Here is a 17,530-nt window from a genome sequence, read left to right on the forward strand (position 1 = left end):
GTCTGCAGCTCCGATGTTCCTCCTTTCCCCCTGTCTGCCTGACAGGTCTTGCCTGGGCAAAGCCCAGCCAGCTTCTCTCTAACTTTCTATCCAGCCCACCAGTTTTACCCTTCTGTGAGGAGTGCCCTAGTAGATAGGAGCAAGGCTCCCCCTGGTGGTCTGGAGTGTGAAGTGTGGTGTATGGTTTGTGATACCTGGTAGGAAGATCTCCTTTATTGCCATCAGACGTAATATCACTCTCCCTGGTGGGAGAATAACATTACTGCAACGACCAGAACTCTGGGGCGCTGCAGATGCAGTAAAAGAGGCATAGATGCTCATGAGGAGAACATAATTTTACCTCTATACAAGTCACTAGTTCGACCACACTTAGAATACTGTGCACAGTTCTGGTCTCCGGTGTATAAGAAAGACATAGCTGAACTGGAGCGGGTGCAGAGAAGAGCGACCAAGGTTATTAGAGGACTGGGGGGTCTGCAATACCAAGACAGGTTATTACACTTGGGGCTATTTAGTTTGGAAAAACGAAGACTAAGGGGTGATCTTATGTTAATGTATAAATATATGAGGGGACAGTACAAAGACCTTTCTGATGATCTTTTTAATCATAGACCGGTGACAGGGACAAGGGGGCATCCTCTACGTCTGGAGGAAAGAAGGTTTAAGCATAACAACAGACACGGGTTCTTTACTGTAAGAGCAGTGAGACTATGGAACTCTCTGCCGTATGATGTTGTAATGAGTGATTCATTACTTAAATTTAAGAGGGGACTGGATGCCTTTCTTGTAAAGTATAATGTTATAGGGTATATACACTAGATTCCTTGATAGGGCGTTGATCCAGGGAACTAGTCTGACTGCCGTATGTGGAGTCGGGAAGGAATTTTTTTCCCCAATGTGAAGCTTACTCTTTGCCACATGGGTTTTTTTTGCCTTCCTATGGATCAACATGTTAGGGCATGTTAGGTTAGGCTATGGGTTGGACGAGATGGACTGAAAGCCTTACTTCAACCTTAATAACTATGTTACTATGTTACATAGTTTTGTATCATCTGCAAATATTGATATTTTACTGCATAAACCTGCTACCAGATCGATAATAAATATGTTGAAGAGAAGAGGTCCCAACACCGACCCCTGCGGTCCCCACTGGTCACAGCGACCCAGTTAGAGAATCTACCATTTATAACCACCCTCTGCTTGCTATCACTAAGCCAGTTACTTACCCATTTACACACATTTCCCCCAGACCCGGCATTCGCATTTTGTGTACCAACCTCGTGTGTGGCACGGTATCAAACGCTTTGGAAACATCAAGATATACCACGTCCAATGACTCACCTTGGTCCAGTCTATAGCTTATCTCTTCATAATAACTGGTTAGATTGGTTTGACAGGAGCGATTCCTCATAAACCCAGGCTGATATGGAGCTACACAGTTATTCTCATTGAGATAATCCAGAATAACATCCCTCAGAAACCCTTCACATATTCTACCAACAATAGAGGTTAGACTTACTGGCCTATAATTTCCAGGGTCACTTTTAGAGCCTTTTTTGCATATTGGTACAACATTTGCTATGCGCCAGTCCTCCACATGCAGATTCCTGCCAGGACCTGTGTGCGGTCAAGGTCATGTGACCATCACATGGATGATAAATACCTGGCCATGAGAGTCGGTGTGTGTTGTGTATTGGGAGAGCAGGAACTCCCACATAGCTCCCGGAGGAGCTCTAGGACTGTGCGGGGAAAACTGCAGGTGAACCCTGCAGGGAATGGACTCATATGAACTTCGTTTTGCTTGTTTTACCATTATGTCAGCAAGGCTCTGTTTATTTTGCTGAACCCTGCCAAGGTTTATGCTATCCACAATAAGCCAGCAGATGATTCTCTACCAGAACGGATCCTGTGTCTACCTGAAGAAGCAGCTAAGTGTGTCAACCCCTCACACGTGGTGTTTTGAGTGCAGGCAGCGTTCCAGGAACACGCATAGAGACTGAGTATAGCTGCACATCCTGGGTGAAATCCGCCATCTAGCACGAGACATCCGGCAGCATGGAGAAGCTTGGGAGACATCTCGTCCAGGTAAAGCAGCAACACCAGCTCGCCAGTCAACAACATAATTTGGTGCAACAAGAGGCAAATAAGCTGTTAGCACAGCAGCTTCAACACCAGCAGCAGCAGCTAACATGGCAAATGGAGTTCCTCGCAGAGGCGGTTCATGTAAGGCCGGCGGTCTCCTCTCCGTCTCCAGGTGATGACGCATACGTCCAGAAAGCAGTAAGATGAGCCATACAGAAAATGACCCCGGGGGATGATGTCGAAGCCTTTTTGACTGTGTTCGAGCGGGTGTCGGAGCGTGAGGAGCTACCACCAGAGCAGTGGGCAGAGGTGCTAGCCCCCTATTTGACTGGTGAACCCCAAAAGGCATATTACAACTTAGCCCTCCAGGATCCCAAAGAATATGGCAAAAAAAACCCTGAAATTCTGGCACGTCTGGGTGTGACAATATCTGTGCGAGCTCTGCAAGTGCACCGCTGGGCGTATGCTGGCGACAAACCTCCATGCTCCCAAATGTTCAATCTGTTGCACCTGTTCCAAAAATGGTTGCAGCCAGAGACTTCCACTCTGGCCCTGATGGTCGAGCGTGTGGTGATGGACAGGTTCATCCACTTCCTACCCAGACCAATAGAGACCTGGGTTGCCCAGGGTGACCCCCGGAATGCAGACAATTTGGTCAGCCTGGTTGAGAGATAACAGGTTGTGGAGAAGTCCCTCGGAAAACCAAACGTCGCTACTTCCCCCTACTGGGATACCAAAAAGGGGGCAGGCTCACCATGGAGGGTGGCTAGGCCCACAACTGGGGAGCCTCCCAACCTTGCTGAAGGGTCATCTAAGGCGCTTATGAAGGATGTGGTCTGTTGGCAGTGTCACAATCCGGGACACATAGCCACCCGCTGTCGTATGTCCCCTGAACCTATGGACTGTAGCCTAGGCAGATGCTGCTCCTATTATTCCTATCCAGCCTGCAGCATAGACTGCCAACCTGGTAAGGTCATTACACTGGCTGCCCATTCATTACAGGATACAATTCAAAGTACTTGTTCTCACCCACAAAGCTCTACACAGTGTGGCACCCCCTTACATCTCCTCCCTCATTTCTGTCTATCGGCCTAACCGACCTCTGCGCTCTGCAAACGACTTTCGACTAACCTCTGCACTAATCCGTACCTCCCACTCCCGACTCCAAGACTTCTCCCGTGCTGCGCCAATCCTCTGGAATGCTCTACCCCAAGATATTAGGACCATCCACAACTTGCATAGCTTTAGGCGCTCACTCAAAACTCATTTGTTCAGAGCGGCCTATCGCGTTCCCTAATCAGTCATTTTATGTTTGTGTGTGTGTGTAGCCCATTCACTATCTCACCTACCCCCCACCCCCTGAAGATGGCTGGACCATCATTGTAAATACACACCTGTACTTTGTATCTCCCCACCTCATTGTAGATTGTAAGCTCTCACGAGCAGGGTCGTCTTATTTTGCTTTATTGCTGTATTGTTAACATTGTTACCTATGACTGTTGTGTTTGAAACTGTTAAACTGTAAAGCGCTGCGGAATATGTTGGCGCTATATAAATAAAGATTATTATTATTATTATTATAAGGGGCCCCAGTCGTGTGCCGTGTCCCTCAATGGGGTTATGGTTCTGCGACTGTTGGACTCTGGAAGTCTGGTGACCCTGATCAGTGCCACACTGCCCCACCAGTTAATCCCTAACAAGGTTGTTTGCGTCCTCTGCATACACGGAGATGCCAAGGACTACCCGGGAGCCAGAGTAACAATGGGAACAGACTGTGGTAATAAGACTGTGGTAATACTTGATCCATCCTGTTATACTGGGGCGGGATTTTCCTCTGTTTTGGAACTTGTGGCAAAAGGGGGCTGTACAGAATGTCCCAGTAAAAAGCCAGGCCCCTCCGAAGACAACTCCGTCAAAATTAAAGTTGTAGGAGTTCCCCCTCTGTATCCTCGCTGGAGAGAAGGACGAGATGGTAACAGTGGAGACCAGGTTCCTTAGTTTACAGGTGTGTGAGGAGAACTTTGGGACTGCCCAACTTCGAGACCTCACATTAAAGGGGGCATTTGAGAATGTGACTGTATGTAATGGGGTTGCGCAAGAGCCGGGGGCTGACACCAGATTCCCTCACGTCAGTCAATGGTGAGTTATTTTATCGGGTGACCAAACTGAGGGGAGGTGAGATAGTGGAGCAGCTGTTAGTTCCAGGACCCTACCGGCGGAGGGTTTTAGACATGGCCCATTCAAATGTGTTGGGTGGACATCTCGGGGTATAGAAAACTCAGGAGAGGGTGCTCAGAGGTTCTATTGGCCATGGTGTTACCAAAAGATCCTTAATTATTGTAGATCCTGCCCCACCTGTCAGATAACTGCTCCTACTTCTCACTTCCGAAGCCCCTTAGTCCCACTGCCTGCGATAGAGATCCTTTTTAAAAGGATTGCTATGGACCTGGTAGGTCCACTTGTTAAATCTGCACGCGGCCACCAGTACATCTTAGTGGTCATGGATTTGCGCAACCCGGTACCCAGAAGCAGTGCCACTGAGGAACTATTCGGCTAAAAGTATCACACGGGAGCTTGTCCATATCTTTGCCGGACCGGTTTGTCCAAGGAGAACTTGATGGACCAGAGTACCCCATTTATGAGCAAAGTAATGTGGGAGCTGTGTAGAGTCCTCCAGATTGCCCAACTGCGAACCTCCGTTTACCATCTGCAGACCAATGGCCTGGTGGAGCGCTTCAACAAGACCTTGAAGGCCATGCTCATGAGAGTAGTGGAAAAGGATGGTCAAGACTGAGACTATCTGCTCCCTTTTCTACTCTTTTCTATCAGAGAAGTCCCACAAGCCTCCACTGGCTTCTTGCCGTTCGAGCTACGATATGGCCGACATCCACGGGGGCTCCTGGACATTGCCAAGGAAACCTGGGAAGCCGAGGTCACGCCGCACCGGAGTGTCATTGAGCATGTCGCCCAGCTGCAGAAAAGGATGGCACGTGTAATGCCTATCAGGCACAGGAGGCCCAAGTGAGGGTGTATAGCCGATCAGCAAGGCTAAGGCAATTTCAGCCACCGGGGACGTACTTATCCCTACAGTGGGGAGCAAGTTTTTGACCAAGTAGCAAAGCCCATATGAGATCATGGAAAAAATCAGGCATGTGAATCACAAGGTACAGCAGCCTGGTTGCAGGAAGCCGCACCAGGTATAACATGTCAGCTTACTCAAACCCTGGCGGGATCATGAGCCGCTGGAAGCTTCTTGCCTGGGGGCTTGTCCTAAAGCAAAGGTCGAGGAGGTCATGATTGTTGAGATGCTAATGCCAGCTCAGAAGTAACAATGTCGGGAACTGCTGCAGCAGAACCAGGACCTGTTCTCGGAGTTGCTAGGGCGCACGCAGGTTGTTGAACACGACATCCTAACAGAGCCTCTTATAAGGGTAAAAGTCAAACCCTACAGAAGCCCCGAAACACGCCGGGAGATTATCTCCAAGGAGGCCTAGAGAATGCTGGACTTCGGGGTGATAGAGGAAGCAAGAAGTGGCTGGTCAAGTCCCATCATCCTTGTACCGAAGCCCAATGGCGAGTGGCGGTTTTGTAACGATTACCGCAGGCTCAATGAGGTGTCTAGCTTTGATGTATACCTGATGCCCCGTGTGGATGAACTCATTGTGCGACTGGGGCCCGCAAGGTACATCACAACCCTCAACCTGACGAAGGGGTACTGGCAGATCCCCATGTCCCAGACCACCAAGGAGAAGACTGCCTTCTCGACGCCGAATGGGTGTTTCCAGTACACCAGGATGCCCTTCGGACTGTAGGGGGCCCCAGCTACTTTCCAGAGGGAAAATTGGGAGAGCAGGAACTCCCACATAGCTCCCGGAGGAGCTATAGGACTGTGCGGGAAAACTGCAGGTGAACCCTGCAGGGAATGGACTCATATGAACTGCGTTTTGCTTGTTTTACCATTATGCCAGCAAGGCTCTGTTTATTTTGCTGAACCCTGTCAAGGTTTATGCTATCCACAATTAACCAGCAGGTGATTCTATACCAGAATGGTTCCTGTGTCTACCTGAGGAAGCAGCTAAGGCTAGTTTCACACTAGCGTTTTGAGGAGCTGCGTAGGGCTGCGGACTTCCTCCCTGAAGCCCTGCCCTCGGCCACACCTCCGCCTCTAGCTCCGCCTACTTCTGCATGTGGCCTGCATACCTATCTTTAACATTAGGTACACAGGTCATGCCGCTGTATGCGGATGCTTCCGCATGCGTCGTTTTGACGATGCGGCGACCAGCGTAGGATGCAGCTTGTAGCAATTTCTTTTTTTCTCCGCATCGTCAAAACAACGCATGCGGAAGCATCCGCATACAGCGGCACGACCTGCGTACCCAATGTTAAAGATAGGTACGCAATCCGCATGCAGAAGTAGGTGGAGCTAGCGGCAGAGGTGCTTCCGAGGGCGGGGCTTCACGGAGGAAGTCCGCAGCCCTCCGCAGCTCCTCAAAATGCTAGTGTGAAACTAGCCTAAGTGTCAACCCCTCACATTCATTTTTTATAGGTTGGTAGTATGGGTCAGTAGTAGATATTAGTTGTTAGCTATAGACAGGGCCGCCATCATGACTGCCGTATGGGTCTGATCAGCAGAGGGGGCCCGCATCAGGCCCCGTCTCTTCTGCTGATCGGGCCCCAGCGGCAGGCTTCTGACGAAGCAGTAACTGAACCTGCCTCCACGATGCAGGTTCAGTTACTCTATTCCCATGCGGGCCCCCATGGCAATAGTTAAAGTCGCCAGCCAATCGGAGGTTGGCAGCTGACGTCAGTGCGCACGTCACCGGCGTATGATGTCATTATCATTTCCCAGCAAGTGCGCACATGAAACGCCTGGAGTGCGGCAAGGGAAGAAGGGTTTTCTTTTTTTGTTTGTTTTTTAAAGTGGCCCAGGGCAGGATGGGAGACAGGGGGCAGGATGGGAGACAGGGGGCAGGATGGAGACAAGGGGCAGAATGGAGACATGGGGCAGGAAGGGAGACACGGGGGCAGAATGGAGACGGGGGGGCAGGATTGGAGACACGGGGGCAGAATAGAGACGGGGCAGGATTGGAAACACGGGGGCAAGATTGGAGACATGGGACAGAATGGAGACATGGGGGGCAGGATTGGAGACACGGGCAGGATTGGAGACACGGGGCAGGATAGAGACATGAGGCAGGATTGGAGACACGGGGTGCAGGATTGGAGACACGAGGCAGAATGGAGACAGGGCAGGACTGGAGACACGGGGCAGAATGGTGACAGGTGGCAAGATGGGAGACACAGGGGCAGGATGGAAGACATGGGGGCAGAATCGAGACATGGAGGCAGGATGGTAGACAAGGGGCAGAATGTAGATGGGGCAGAATGGAGATACGGCGGCAGGATGGGAGACATGGGGCAGGATGGGAGACATGGGGCAGAATGGTAGACACAGGAGCAGGATGGAGACACATGGAGCAGGATCGAGAAACGGGGCAGGATGGAGACATGGTGCAGGATGGAGACAGATCGGACAGGAATATGGGGCAGGATGGAGACAGATGGTGCAGGATCATGGGGCAGGATGGAGACAGATGGGACAGGCTCATGCTGCAGAATGGAGACACATGTGTAGGATCATGGGGCAGCATGGAGACAGATGGTGCAGAATCATGGGGCAGGATGGAAACAGATGGGGCAGGATCATAAGACATATGGGGCAGGATCATGGGACAGATGGGGCAGGATGGGGAGATCATATGGGGCAAAATGGGAGATCACATGTAGGCAGTATGGGAGAACATATGGCTGGTTCCCTGGATTGAGACACACGTTGGCCAGGATGGGGGATATTATTGCTACAATGATGTATTTATTTTATTTTTTGAAGATACTGTTTTAAATGGGGGAGGCAGTCCTGTTACTGTGCTGAGCAACACTGTCACCTTTTTTTTTCATCTGGTGTAGTTTAGAATTTGGGGAAAAAATAAGTAATGTGTTCTGTAAGCGGTGCTCTAGATAACTGTTATTTCCTCCAGAGATGAGCCCTGGCTGGAAGAAGTGACAGCGGTCTGTGCTGGATGAAGATGAAAAGCGAAGATGAAGTACTTCACCCAGAGATGTCACTGGTAAGTCAGTGTGTTACCTGTACACTGACACTATACACTGTATACTATATACAGAGCTCCTGTGTACAATGTCTGTTGTGAATTCTGCTCTTGGGCTCCCTCCGGTGGTTATAAGTGGTAGTGCTGCTGTCTTTGGATCGCAGCAATCATCAGGTGTTTCCACTTTTTGCAATTCTGACTGGGCTATTTAGGCCATGTGCACACGTTCAGGATTGTTAGCGTTTTTTTCGCGTTTTTTCGCTATAAAAACGTGATAAAAACGCGAAAAAAACCGCTTACATAAGCCTCCTATTATTTACAGGGTATTCCGCATTTTTTGTGCAAATGTTGCGATTTTTTCCGCGAAAAAATCGCATAGCGGAAAAAAAAGCAACATGTTCATTAAAAATGCGGAATTGCAGGGATTCCGCACACCTAGGGGTCCATTGATCTGCTTACTTCCCGCACGGGGCTGTGCACACCATGCGGGAAGTAAGCAGATTATATGCGGTTGGTACCCAGGGTGGAGGAGAGGAGACTCTCCTCCACGCACTGGGCACCATATAAGTGGTCAAAAAATAAGAAATAAAATAATAAACAGTCCTATACTCACCCTCGATGTATTCCCGCCTCCTCGCACGCTGCCGTTCGGTTCCTGTAGCTGGTGTGCGCTGAAGGACCTCGCCGAATGACGTCACTGTCCTGTGATTGGTCGTGAGCGGTCATGTGACCGCTCACGTGACCGTGACGTCACGGGAGGTCCTGTGCGCACAGACCAGCTAGAAGAGGAGCCGGACGGCCGCTGAGGAGATGTCTGGGTGAGTATAAGCATTTTTTTATTTTTTTTATTATTTTTAAACATTCTATCTTTTACTATAGATGCTGCATAAGCTGCATCTATAGTAAAAAGTTGGTCACACTTGTCAAACAGTATGTTTGACAAGTGTGACCAACTTGTCAGTCAGTTTTCCAAGCGATGCTACAGATCGCTTGGAAAACTTTAGCATTCTGCAAGCTAATTACGCTTGCAGAATGCTAAAAAAACGCGAAAAAAACGGAAAAAAAACGCAAAAAAAAAAATGCGGATTTCTTGCAGAAAATTTCCGGTTTTCTTCAGGAAATTTCTGCAAGAAATCCTGAACGTGTGCACATACCCTTAGTCTTGCTTGACCCTTTGGTTAGTGCCAGTTGTCCATTGTTTCCTGGAGGATTCACTTCCCTGCCTGGTCTCTCTTACTTGCTGATCATTTCAACAAAGATAAGTGCTGGCTTTGTTTTCTGCAGTCCACATGCTGTGGACCTGATCGTTCTAGTTACCTTCCATGTTTTGTCTTGTCCAGCTTGGTCTGTATAAGGATTTGTTTAGCCAAGCTGGTATCTCTGGAGATGCAGATATACCCTCCATGCCTTTAGTGAGATGTGGAGTTTTTGTATTTTCTGTGGTGGATATTTTCTAGTGTTTTAATACTGACCGCAGAGTACTCTGTCCTATCCTTTCTATTTAGCTAGAATTGGCCTCCTTTGCTAAATCCTGATTTCAGTCTGAGTATGTTATTTCCCTCTCTTCTCACAGTCAATATTTGTGGGGGGCTGTCTATCCTTTGGGGGGATTTTCTCTGAGGCAAGATAGTTTTCCCCTTTCTATCTCTAGGGGTAATTAGTCCTCCGGCTGTGTCGAGATGTCTAGGGAGTGACAGGTACATTCCACGGCTACTTCTAGTTGCGGTGTTAAGTTCAGGGTCTGCGGTCAGTACAGGTACCACCTTCTCCAGAGTACGTCTCATGCTGCTCCTAGGCCACCAGTTCATAACAAATGTCACTAGTGAACATGGTATTACCTTTACACTATACACTATATACAGAGCTCCTGACACTGCATACTAAGAACAGATCTCCTGTGTATAATGGCACTTATGGTGATATTAGTATTAGGTTTTTTATTACTGATCAGTATTTTAGTATTCAGTCAATCTGTGGTGGTAATATGTTGTCCAACCATGGTGTTGCAGTATTTATTCCTTGTATGTGCTATTATTTGGTCACTATGTGGTGGTAATATGTGGTCTGGTAATGTTGCAGCGGTATTTGTCCATTGTATGTGATATTATTCAGTCTCTGGGTGGTAATATGTGGTCTGGACATGATGTGGCAGTATTTGTTCCTTGTATGTGGTATTATACTGTAGGTTATTATGTGGTGGTAATATGATGTGTGGTAATGGTGCGGTGGTATTTGTCCCGTTATTGGTCATTTTAAAAACTGAAAAATAAATAAAAATATACATAAATTGTATTGAATATTTTAACAAATGTTTAATAGGTTAGAAAAGAGTAGGGCCCGGCCAAAAGAGTCTACCTTGTCATGGTGGTGGCTTAAAAAATCTTTTGACTGTGGACAGTTTGAGGGGTGGAGGCGTGGCTGGGGTGGAGCCTGGGCCGAGTCTCAAGGGGGCCCTGAAAATTTTGCCAGTAAGGGGCCCCGAAATTCTTAGTGGCAGCCCTGGCTATAGATGATTAGTGGTATGGGTCAGTACTAGATATTGATCTTTGATTATTAGTCAGTGGTATGGGTCAGTAGATATGGGCCACTAATTATAGGTCAGTGGTATGGGTCAGTAGACATGGGTGTTTGGTTATAGGTCGGTGGTATGGGTCAGTAGACATGGGTGTTTGGTTATAGGTCGGTGGTATGGGTCAGTAGACATGGGTGTTTGGTTATAGGTCGGTGGTATGGGTCAGTAGATATGGGTGTTTGGTTATAGGTCGGTGGTATGGGTCAGTAGATATGGGTGTTTGGTTATAGGTTGTGATATGGGTCAGTAGATATGGTTGTTTGGTTATAGGTCAGTGGTATGGGTCAGTAGATATGGGTGTTTGGTTATAGGTTGTGGTGTGGATCAGTAGATATGGGTGTTTGGTTATAGGTCGGTGGTATGGGTCAGTAGATATGAGTGTTTGGTTATAGGTCAGTGGTATGGGTCAGTAGATATGGGTGTTTGGTTATAGGTCAGTGGTATGGGTCAGTAGATATTGTTTTTAGGTTATGATATGGGTCAGTATATACGGGTGTTTGGTTATAGGTTGGTGGTGTGGGTCAGTAGATATGGGTGTTTGGTTATAGGTCAGTGGTATGGGTCAGATACTGGTTTTTGGTTATAGGTTATGGTATGGGTCAGTAGATATGGGTGTTTGGTTATAGGTTGGTGGTGTGGGTCAGTAGATATGGGTGTTTGGCTATAGGTTGGTGGTATGGGTCAGTAAATATTGGTCGTTGGTTATAGGTTGTGGTATGGGTCAGGCGATATTGGTCATTGGTTATTGGTTGGTGGTGTGGGTTAGTAGTTATGAATCTCTGGGTATAGTTTGGTGGTATGTGTCAGTAGATATGAGTGTTTGCTTATAGGTCGGTGGTTTGGGTCAGTATATACGGGTGTTTGATTATAGGTTGGTGGTATGGGTCCGAAAATATGGGTGTTTAGTCATGGGTTGGTGATATGGGTTAGTAGATATGGGTGTTTGGTTATAGGTTGGCGGTATGGGTCATAAAATTTGGGTGTTTGGTTATAGGTCGGTGGTATGGGTCAGTGTATACGGGTGGTTGGTTATAGCTTGGTGGTATGGGTCTGAACATATGGGTGTTTGGTTATAGGTTAGTGGTGTGGGTCAGTAAATATGTGTGTTTGGTTATAGGTTGGTGGTATGGGTCAGTAAATATGGGTTACTGGTTATAGGTTGTGGTATGGGTCAGTACTAGATATGGGTCGTTGATTATAGGTTGTGGTATGGGTCAGTAGATATGGGTGTTTGGTTATAGGTTGTGGTATGGGTCAGTGCTAGATATTGGTAATTGGTTATAGGTTGGTGGTATGGGTCAGTAGATACGGGTGTTTGGTTTTAGGTTGTGGTATGGGTTAGTAGATATGGGTGTTTGGTTATAGGTCAGTGGTATGGGTCATTAAATATGGGTCATTGGTTATAGGTAATGGTATGGGTCAGTACTAGATATTGGTAATTGGTTATAGGTTGGTGGTATGGGTCAGTAGATATGCCTGTTTAGTTATAGGTTGTGGTATGGGTTAGTATATACGGTTGTTTGGTTATAGGTTAGTGGTGTGGGTCAGCAGATATGGGTGTTTGGTTATAGGTTGGTGGTATGGGTCAGTACTAGATATTGATCATTGGTTGTAGGTTGGTGGCATGGATCAGTAGATACGGGTCACTGGGTATAAGTTGGTGGTGTGCGTTACTAGATATGGGTCTTTGGGTATGGATTGGTGAAATAGGTCAGTCCTAGATTGATGATTATAGGTCACTTTGTAATATGCATGGGTCCTCATTTTCCTTTACTTCTCTTGTTTCTATAGCATACACAACCTGCAAAGACATCTCACAAAACTCCTGAGATGGAAAAAGAGAAAAAAAATGCTGATCCTCAAGAGACAACTGAAGTGATTGCTGAGGAGATGAGCGAGGTAGATGAAGTACCTCCCATCCTTCAGAACATTCTTTCCACCGTGAATACAAAAGACAAGTCACCTGTTGTACATGATACACGTCCACCTCTACTTCAGTCACCTCTGACCCAAAAGCAGGCGAGATCCACAATGCTTCAGGTAAACAAGCACAATAAGCTAAGCATTCCTGTACCATGGGGAGGTGATTGCATAGGGTTAATCTCTCTTGCTTCTACTTAATGTAAATCACAGCAGGACACAGGGTCTGTCTCTATTCATCTCACCCTAAGTCATGTGTCCATTGAACTGACCCTAACTCGCGTGTTTATCGTGCCCACCCTAAATCACTTGTCTATCGAGCCTACTCAAAGTCACGTGTTTATTGAGCCCACCCTATATCACTTGTCTTTCGATCCTGCTCTAAGTCACGTGTCTTTCGAGCCCACCCTAAATCACTTGTCTATCGAGCTTGCTCTAAGTCACGTGTGTATCAAGCCCACCCTAAGTCACGTGTTCACCGTCATTTGCCAGCTTGTGGAGGTATACAGCAGCATGCCATTCTGTCCAGTGCCCATCTCTGGTAGGTGTTATGGCTCTGCCTCTATCTCCGCTTATGTCCTTGCTCCCAGTGGGTTGGTCTCATCCAGGAGTTTTACTTCTCTGGTGTTTCTGTTGGTCTAATCTAATACCTATGTGTTGATGTGGTTTGTCTTGTCCACATACCTAGGAGCCACTGGCCTTTACCACAGTCATCTGAGAATAGGTTCACCTGTCTCCAGCATCCTTAGATTTATCTGTGTTAGGAAGGTCTGTAGGACCACGAGCAGCCCATCCTCTATACCAAGGAGTCCAGCCGGACACAGTTGTCCACATACTAAGGCGCTGACTGTGCCTCTCACCTTGTTCTTGTCTCTGGATTCTGCCTTGGTTTTGCACCTTCACTGGGGTAGTCTGGTATATGTAGTTTCACCGTCTGTTATCTTCATACCTGAGATTTGGGCTCCGATTGTTTGTTTCTTCTTCTGGTTGGTCACATCCTGAGCACTTTCCTGGTGACTGTCTGTGAAGAAAACAGATTGTATCTTAATTTCCCAGACAACTATGTTTTTGCAAACCAAGAAGAATTGACTTTTTATTTGTATATTGTTGATTTAAGTGTTTATATCTGGTGGGTCAAGAAGACAGACTTGCAAACTGATATACCATTTAACATACTGTGTAAAGGTACCTTCACACTAAGCGACTTTGCAGCGAGAACGACGACGATCCGTGACGTTGCAGCGTCCTGGATAGTGATCTCGTTGTGTTTGACACGCAGCAGCGATCTGGATCCCGCTGTGATATCGCTGGTCAGAGCTAGAAGTCCAGAACTTTATTTCGTCGATAGATCACCCGCTGTCATTGCTGGATCGGTGTGTTCCCTTGTAACCAGGGTAAATATCGGGTTACTAAGCGCAGGGCCACACTTAGTAACCCGATATTTACCCTGGTTACCATTGTAAAAGTAAAAAAAACCCACTACATACTCACCTTCTGATGTCTGTCACGTCCCCCGCCGGCGGCTTCCCTGCACTGAATGTGTCAGCGCCGGCCGGCCATAAAGCAGAGCACAGCGGTGCAGTCACCGCTGCTGCCGGCGCTGACACATTCAGTCAGTGCAGGAAGCTCTGAGCAGCAGCGCATAACCCTGTGGACGCCGGGGGACGTGACAGACATCAGAAGGTGAGTATGTAGTTTTTTTTTTTACTTTTACAATGCTAACCAGGGTAAATAGCGCGGCCCTGCACTTAGTAACCCGATGTTTACCCTGGTTACCCGGCTGCTGCAGGGGGACTTCGGCATCGTTGAAGACAGTTTCAACGGTGCCGAAGTCGTTCCCCTGATCGTTGGTCGCTGGAGACAGCTGTCTGTGTGACAGCTCCCCAGCGACCACACAACGACTTACCAACGATCGCATCGCTGGTCGTGATCGTTGGTAAGTCGTTTAGTGTAACGGTACCTTAAGTCTGTAATAGTGACTTGTTTATAGAGTGTGTTTATCTTTGTATATTGTGCACTGATATGCTAATTGTGTATTGTATTCTATAACCAGTTTGTTGACTTCAAAGGTAGATAGGGTGTGAGGAGGACTGAAGGACACTGGGTAATTCTAAAAATAGATTACCTGCCTCGGGTATTAAATAGACTTCTTTTCTTCTGGTTGTGGTCTCTGTTCAGGTTCTCAGCTGAGGGTACATTGGACCCGGCTAAAAGAACACAGGACTGCTCTCGGTTATCTCCATACGCTTGTCGTTACCTCCTCTCTGCGTGTGTATCACAGGTGGAGTAGTGACCCTGGGAGTTCGGACATAACATCTACCATTATCCCGGCGGGTCAGCGGAAGGGTGAGACCCTGCAATGTGCACCATCTTGGGGTAATTGCTGGGATTGTCCTGTTTGCTATTGGGTGTTGAGGTGAAATAAAGTATTGTCATGCTGTTTTACCCTAACCCTGTGTTGTCTGTGTAGTGTATTGCCCATCGGGAGATATAGGGGGCGTTCAGTGGTATGAGCCGTGGTCCATGCAGTCTTGCTAAAGGCAGCCAGGCAAGCGAATGAGAGCACCCACTGCCCCCGTTTCTCCACACAGCCCCTGACTTTGTCTCTGCATCAGACATTCTTATCACCGTACCCACTGCTAATCCACAATCTGGGACTGTGAATAGGAAGCAGACCTTTTTGTGGGGTTAAGGATGAATTACAGAGAGATCGCTTAAAGTTCCTATCCCAGTCCAGCCAGACTGATTGGGGCCCGGAGGACTCACTTCTGTGGTGATAATCGTAGGTTTATATGGGCCGTGGATCTCTGGGTCACTGCAATGATCACTCCGCTGCTAGGGTTTATAACCCACTGTAGTAACCCGTGTCTCCTGGCACCGCAGAGGGAGTCCTGCATTATTCCTATTCCCTTAACTTTGTATCAGCATGGGCGGTTAATTATGACCCAAGAGCATATAACAATGATATCAAAACAAAAGCTATAGCAAGAAAATTGGGGTAATAATAAAACTTAGCATTTAATGATGTATACTTTTACATTATTCTCTTCCAACAGACTGAATATGTTAAACCCAAGATCAGGGAAATCCTATGCCTGAGTGTAAACGGTGCACAAGTCGCAATTCTGAATCACTTTGTCATCAGGTGTCAGTCAGCTCCCTTATGGGTATTCCCTGGGGACCTCTGAAGTTATCAAGAGAGGGGTGTGTGGAGACACGGGGGTCAATGGGTGCTCTAGTCCGCTAGCTGAAACTGCATGGACCAGGGATCATTCCACTTAATGCCCGTTCTCCTTTCCCCGTGGATAACACATGGTGAGGGTAAAACAGTTTGGCAATACTTTACTGAACCACAAAACAGACAATGACACATAGAATAATCCCAGCAAAATACCCAAGATGGTGTGAAATTACAGAGTTTCACCCTTCTGCTGACTCGCCGGGATAATGGCAGCTGATTCTTCAGATCTCCCAGGACTAACTACCCCATCTGTGGCACACACAGAGAGGAGGTAACGACAAGCTTAGGAATTTGACAATCTATTGAGGTACAAGGTCAGGTGACCAGAAGATCACAGCCTGGCTTCTCTGAAGATCTCCATGGAGCCAGGTGACCTGTACATCCCATTCCTGGCCTTTGCAAACGTATTCATGGGGCTCAGCTGACCGGTTGGTCCAATTCCTGACTACTCCAAATGTATCCATGGTTCATTGATGATCAATTATAGCAGATCTATATTCTTTCTGCCGGGGCTATGGTCCCCTAAGCTGGCATCCTTTAGAACCGTGTTCCCCAACTCCAGTCCTCAAGAGCCACCAACAGGTCATGTTTTCAGGATTTCCTCAGTATTTCACAGGTGATGGAATTATTGCATGTGAAGGTGTTGCAATTATCACCTGGGCAATACTAAGGAAATCTTGAAAACATGACCTGTTGGTGGCTCTTGAGGAACGGAGTTGGGGAACACTGCTGTAGAATGTCAAATCTGTGTCCCTCATGATGGAGCCATGAAGTTCTGGCTGCTGTCCTATAGAATGTTTCTGGCTGTGGTTTTGTAAACTGTCTCTGGTTCTCTTGGATCTCTTGGCTGTCTGGATCTCTTGCCTGTCTTGATATATGGTTATATCCTCATAGAGACATATATCCCTTTTTTATAGTCTACAACTGTTTTTCAAGCCATTATTCACAGGTAAAGGAGAAGAATGGTGACAAGATAAACTCGCATTGTTTGGTTATTTAATCTATTTGCATAGTTTTTCCTCCTCTGTTTTGCAAGTCAACAAACTAGCTGGCTTGAACAATGTGTAATCAACATATCAGCAAACATCATTGTTTAAATATCCTGTGTGTCTGTCATCCAGGATAACCGCACAATTTGTTACATCAAACGTCAACTTAAAATTCAGTAATAACAGGCTTATAAAAACAAAAGTCTGTGTTTTCTTGACCAACCAAAGAACAAACACATAAATTCAAATGTCAACATATGGATAACAGTCTATTCCTCCTGACTTACTGAAAATAGACATCTGGTTAATTAAGATAAAATGCTGTGTCGTCACAGGGTGATATGCCATTGCCCACCTATCACTTTTTTCAGTAGATGCAATCAATAGTGCCCTACGCGTTTCTTCACTCATTCCATTCATCATGGGAGTTTTTGAAAAAAGTCTCCTGGTATTGACTAGATAAACATGGCTACTGCCATCTCTCACAGTCATACAGGGCCTCCTAACTGCATCTTTCCATGTTTGTGCCCACGGCATTAAGATTTATGTCCAAATTACAGTAAAAGTACTTGAAAGATATAAATCTTCGTGCCGTGCTAGCCAGTAGATAGAAAACTAT

The 17,530-nt window shown here is 47.0% G+C and overlaps 1 protein-coding gene across 3 annotated transcripts in view; it reads left to right on the forward strand.

The window, feature by feature from the left end:
• Positions 1–17,530, forward strand: part of WDR97 (WD repeat domain 97) — a 684,776-nt gene that overhangs the window by 377,855 nt on the left and 289,391 nt on the right. For all 3 annotated transcript variants that reach the window (XM_077271608.1, XM_077271609.1, XM_077271610.1), the window contains exon 16: positions 12,553–12,801. In XM_077271608.1, the coding sequence (XP_077127723.1) occupies positions 12,553–12,801 (249 nt within the window). The remainder of the gene's footprint in view (positions 1–12,552; positions 12,802–17,530) is intronic.

This window comes from Ranitomeya variabilis, chromosome 6 (assembly GCF_051348905.1).
Source record: "Ranitomeya variabilis isolate aRanVar5 chromosome 6, aRanVar5.hap1, whole genome shotgun sequence".
Classification (NCBI taxonomy): Eukaryota; Metazoa; Chordata; class Amphibia; order Anura; family Dendrobatidae; genus Ranitomeya; species Ranitomeya variabilis.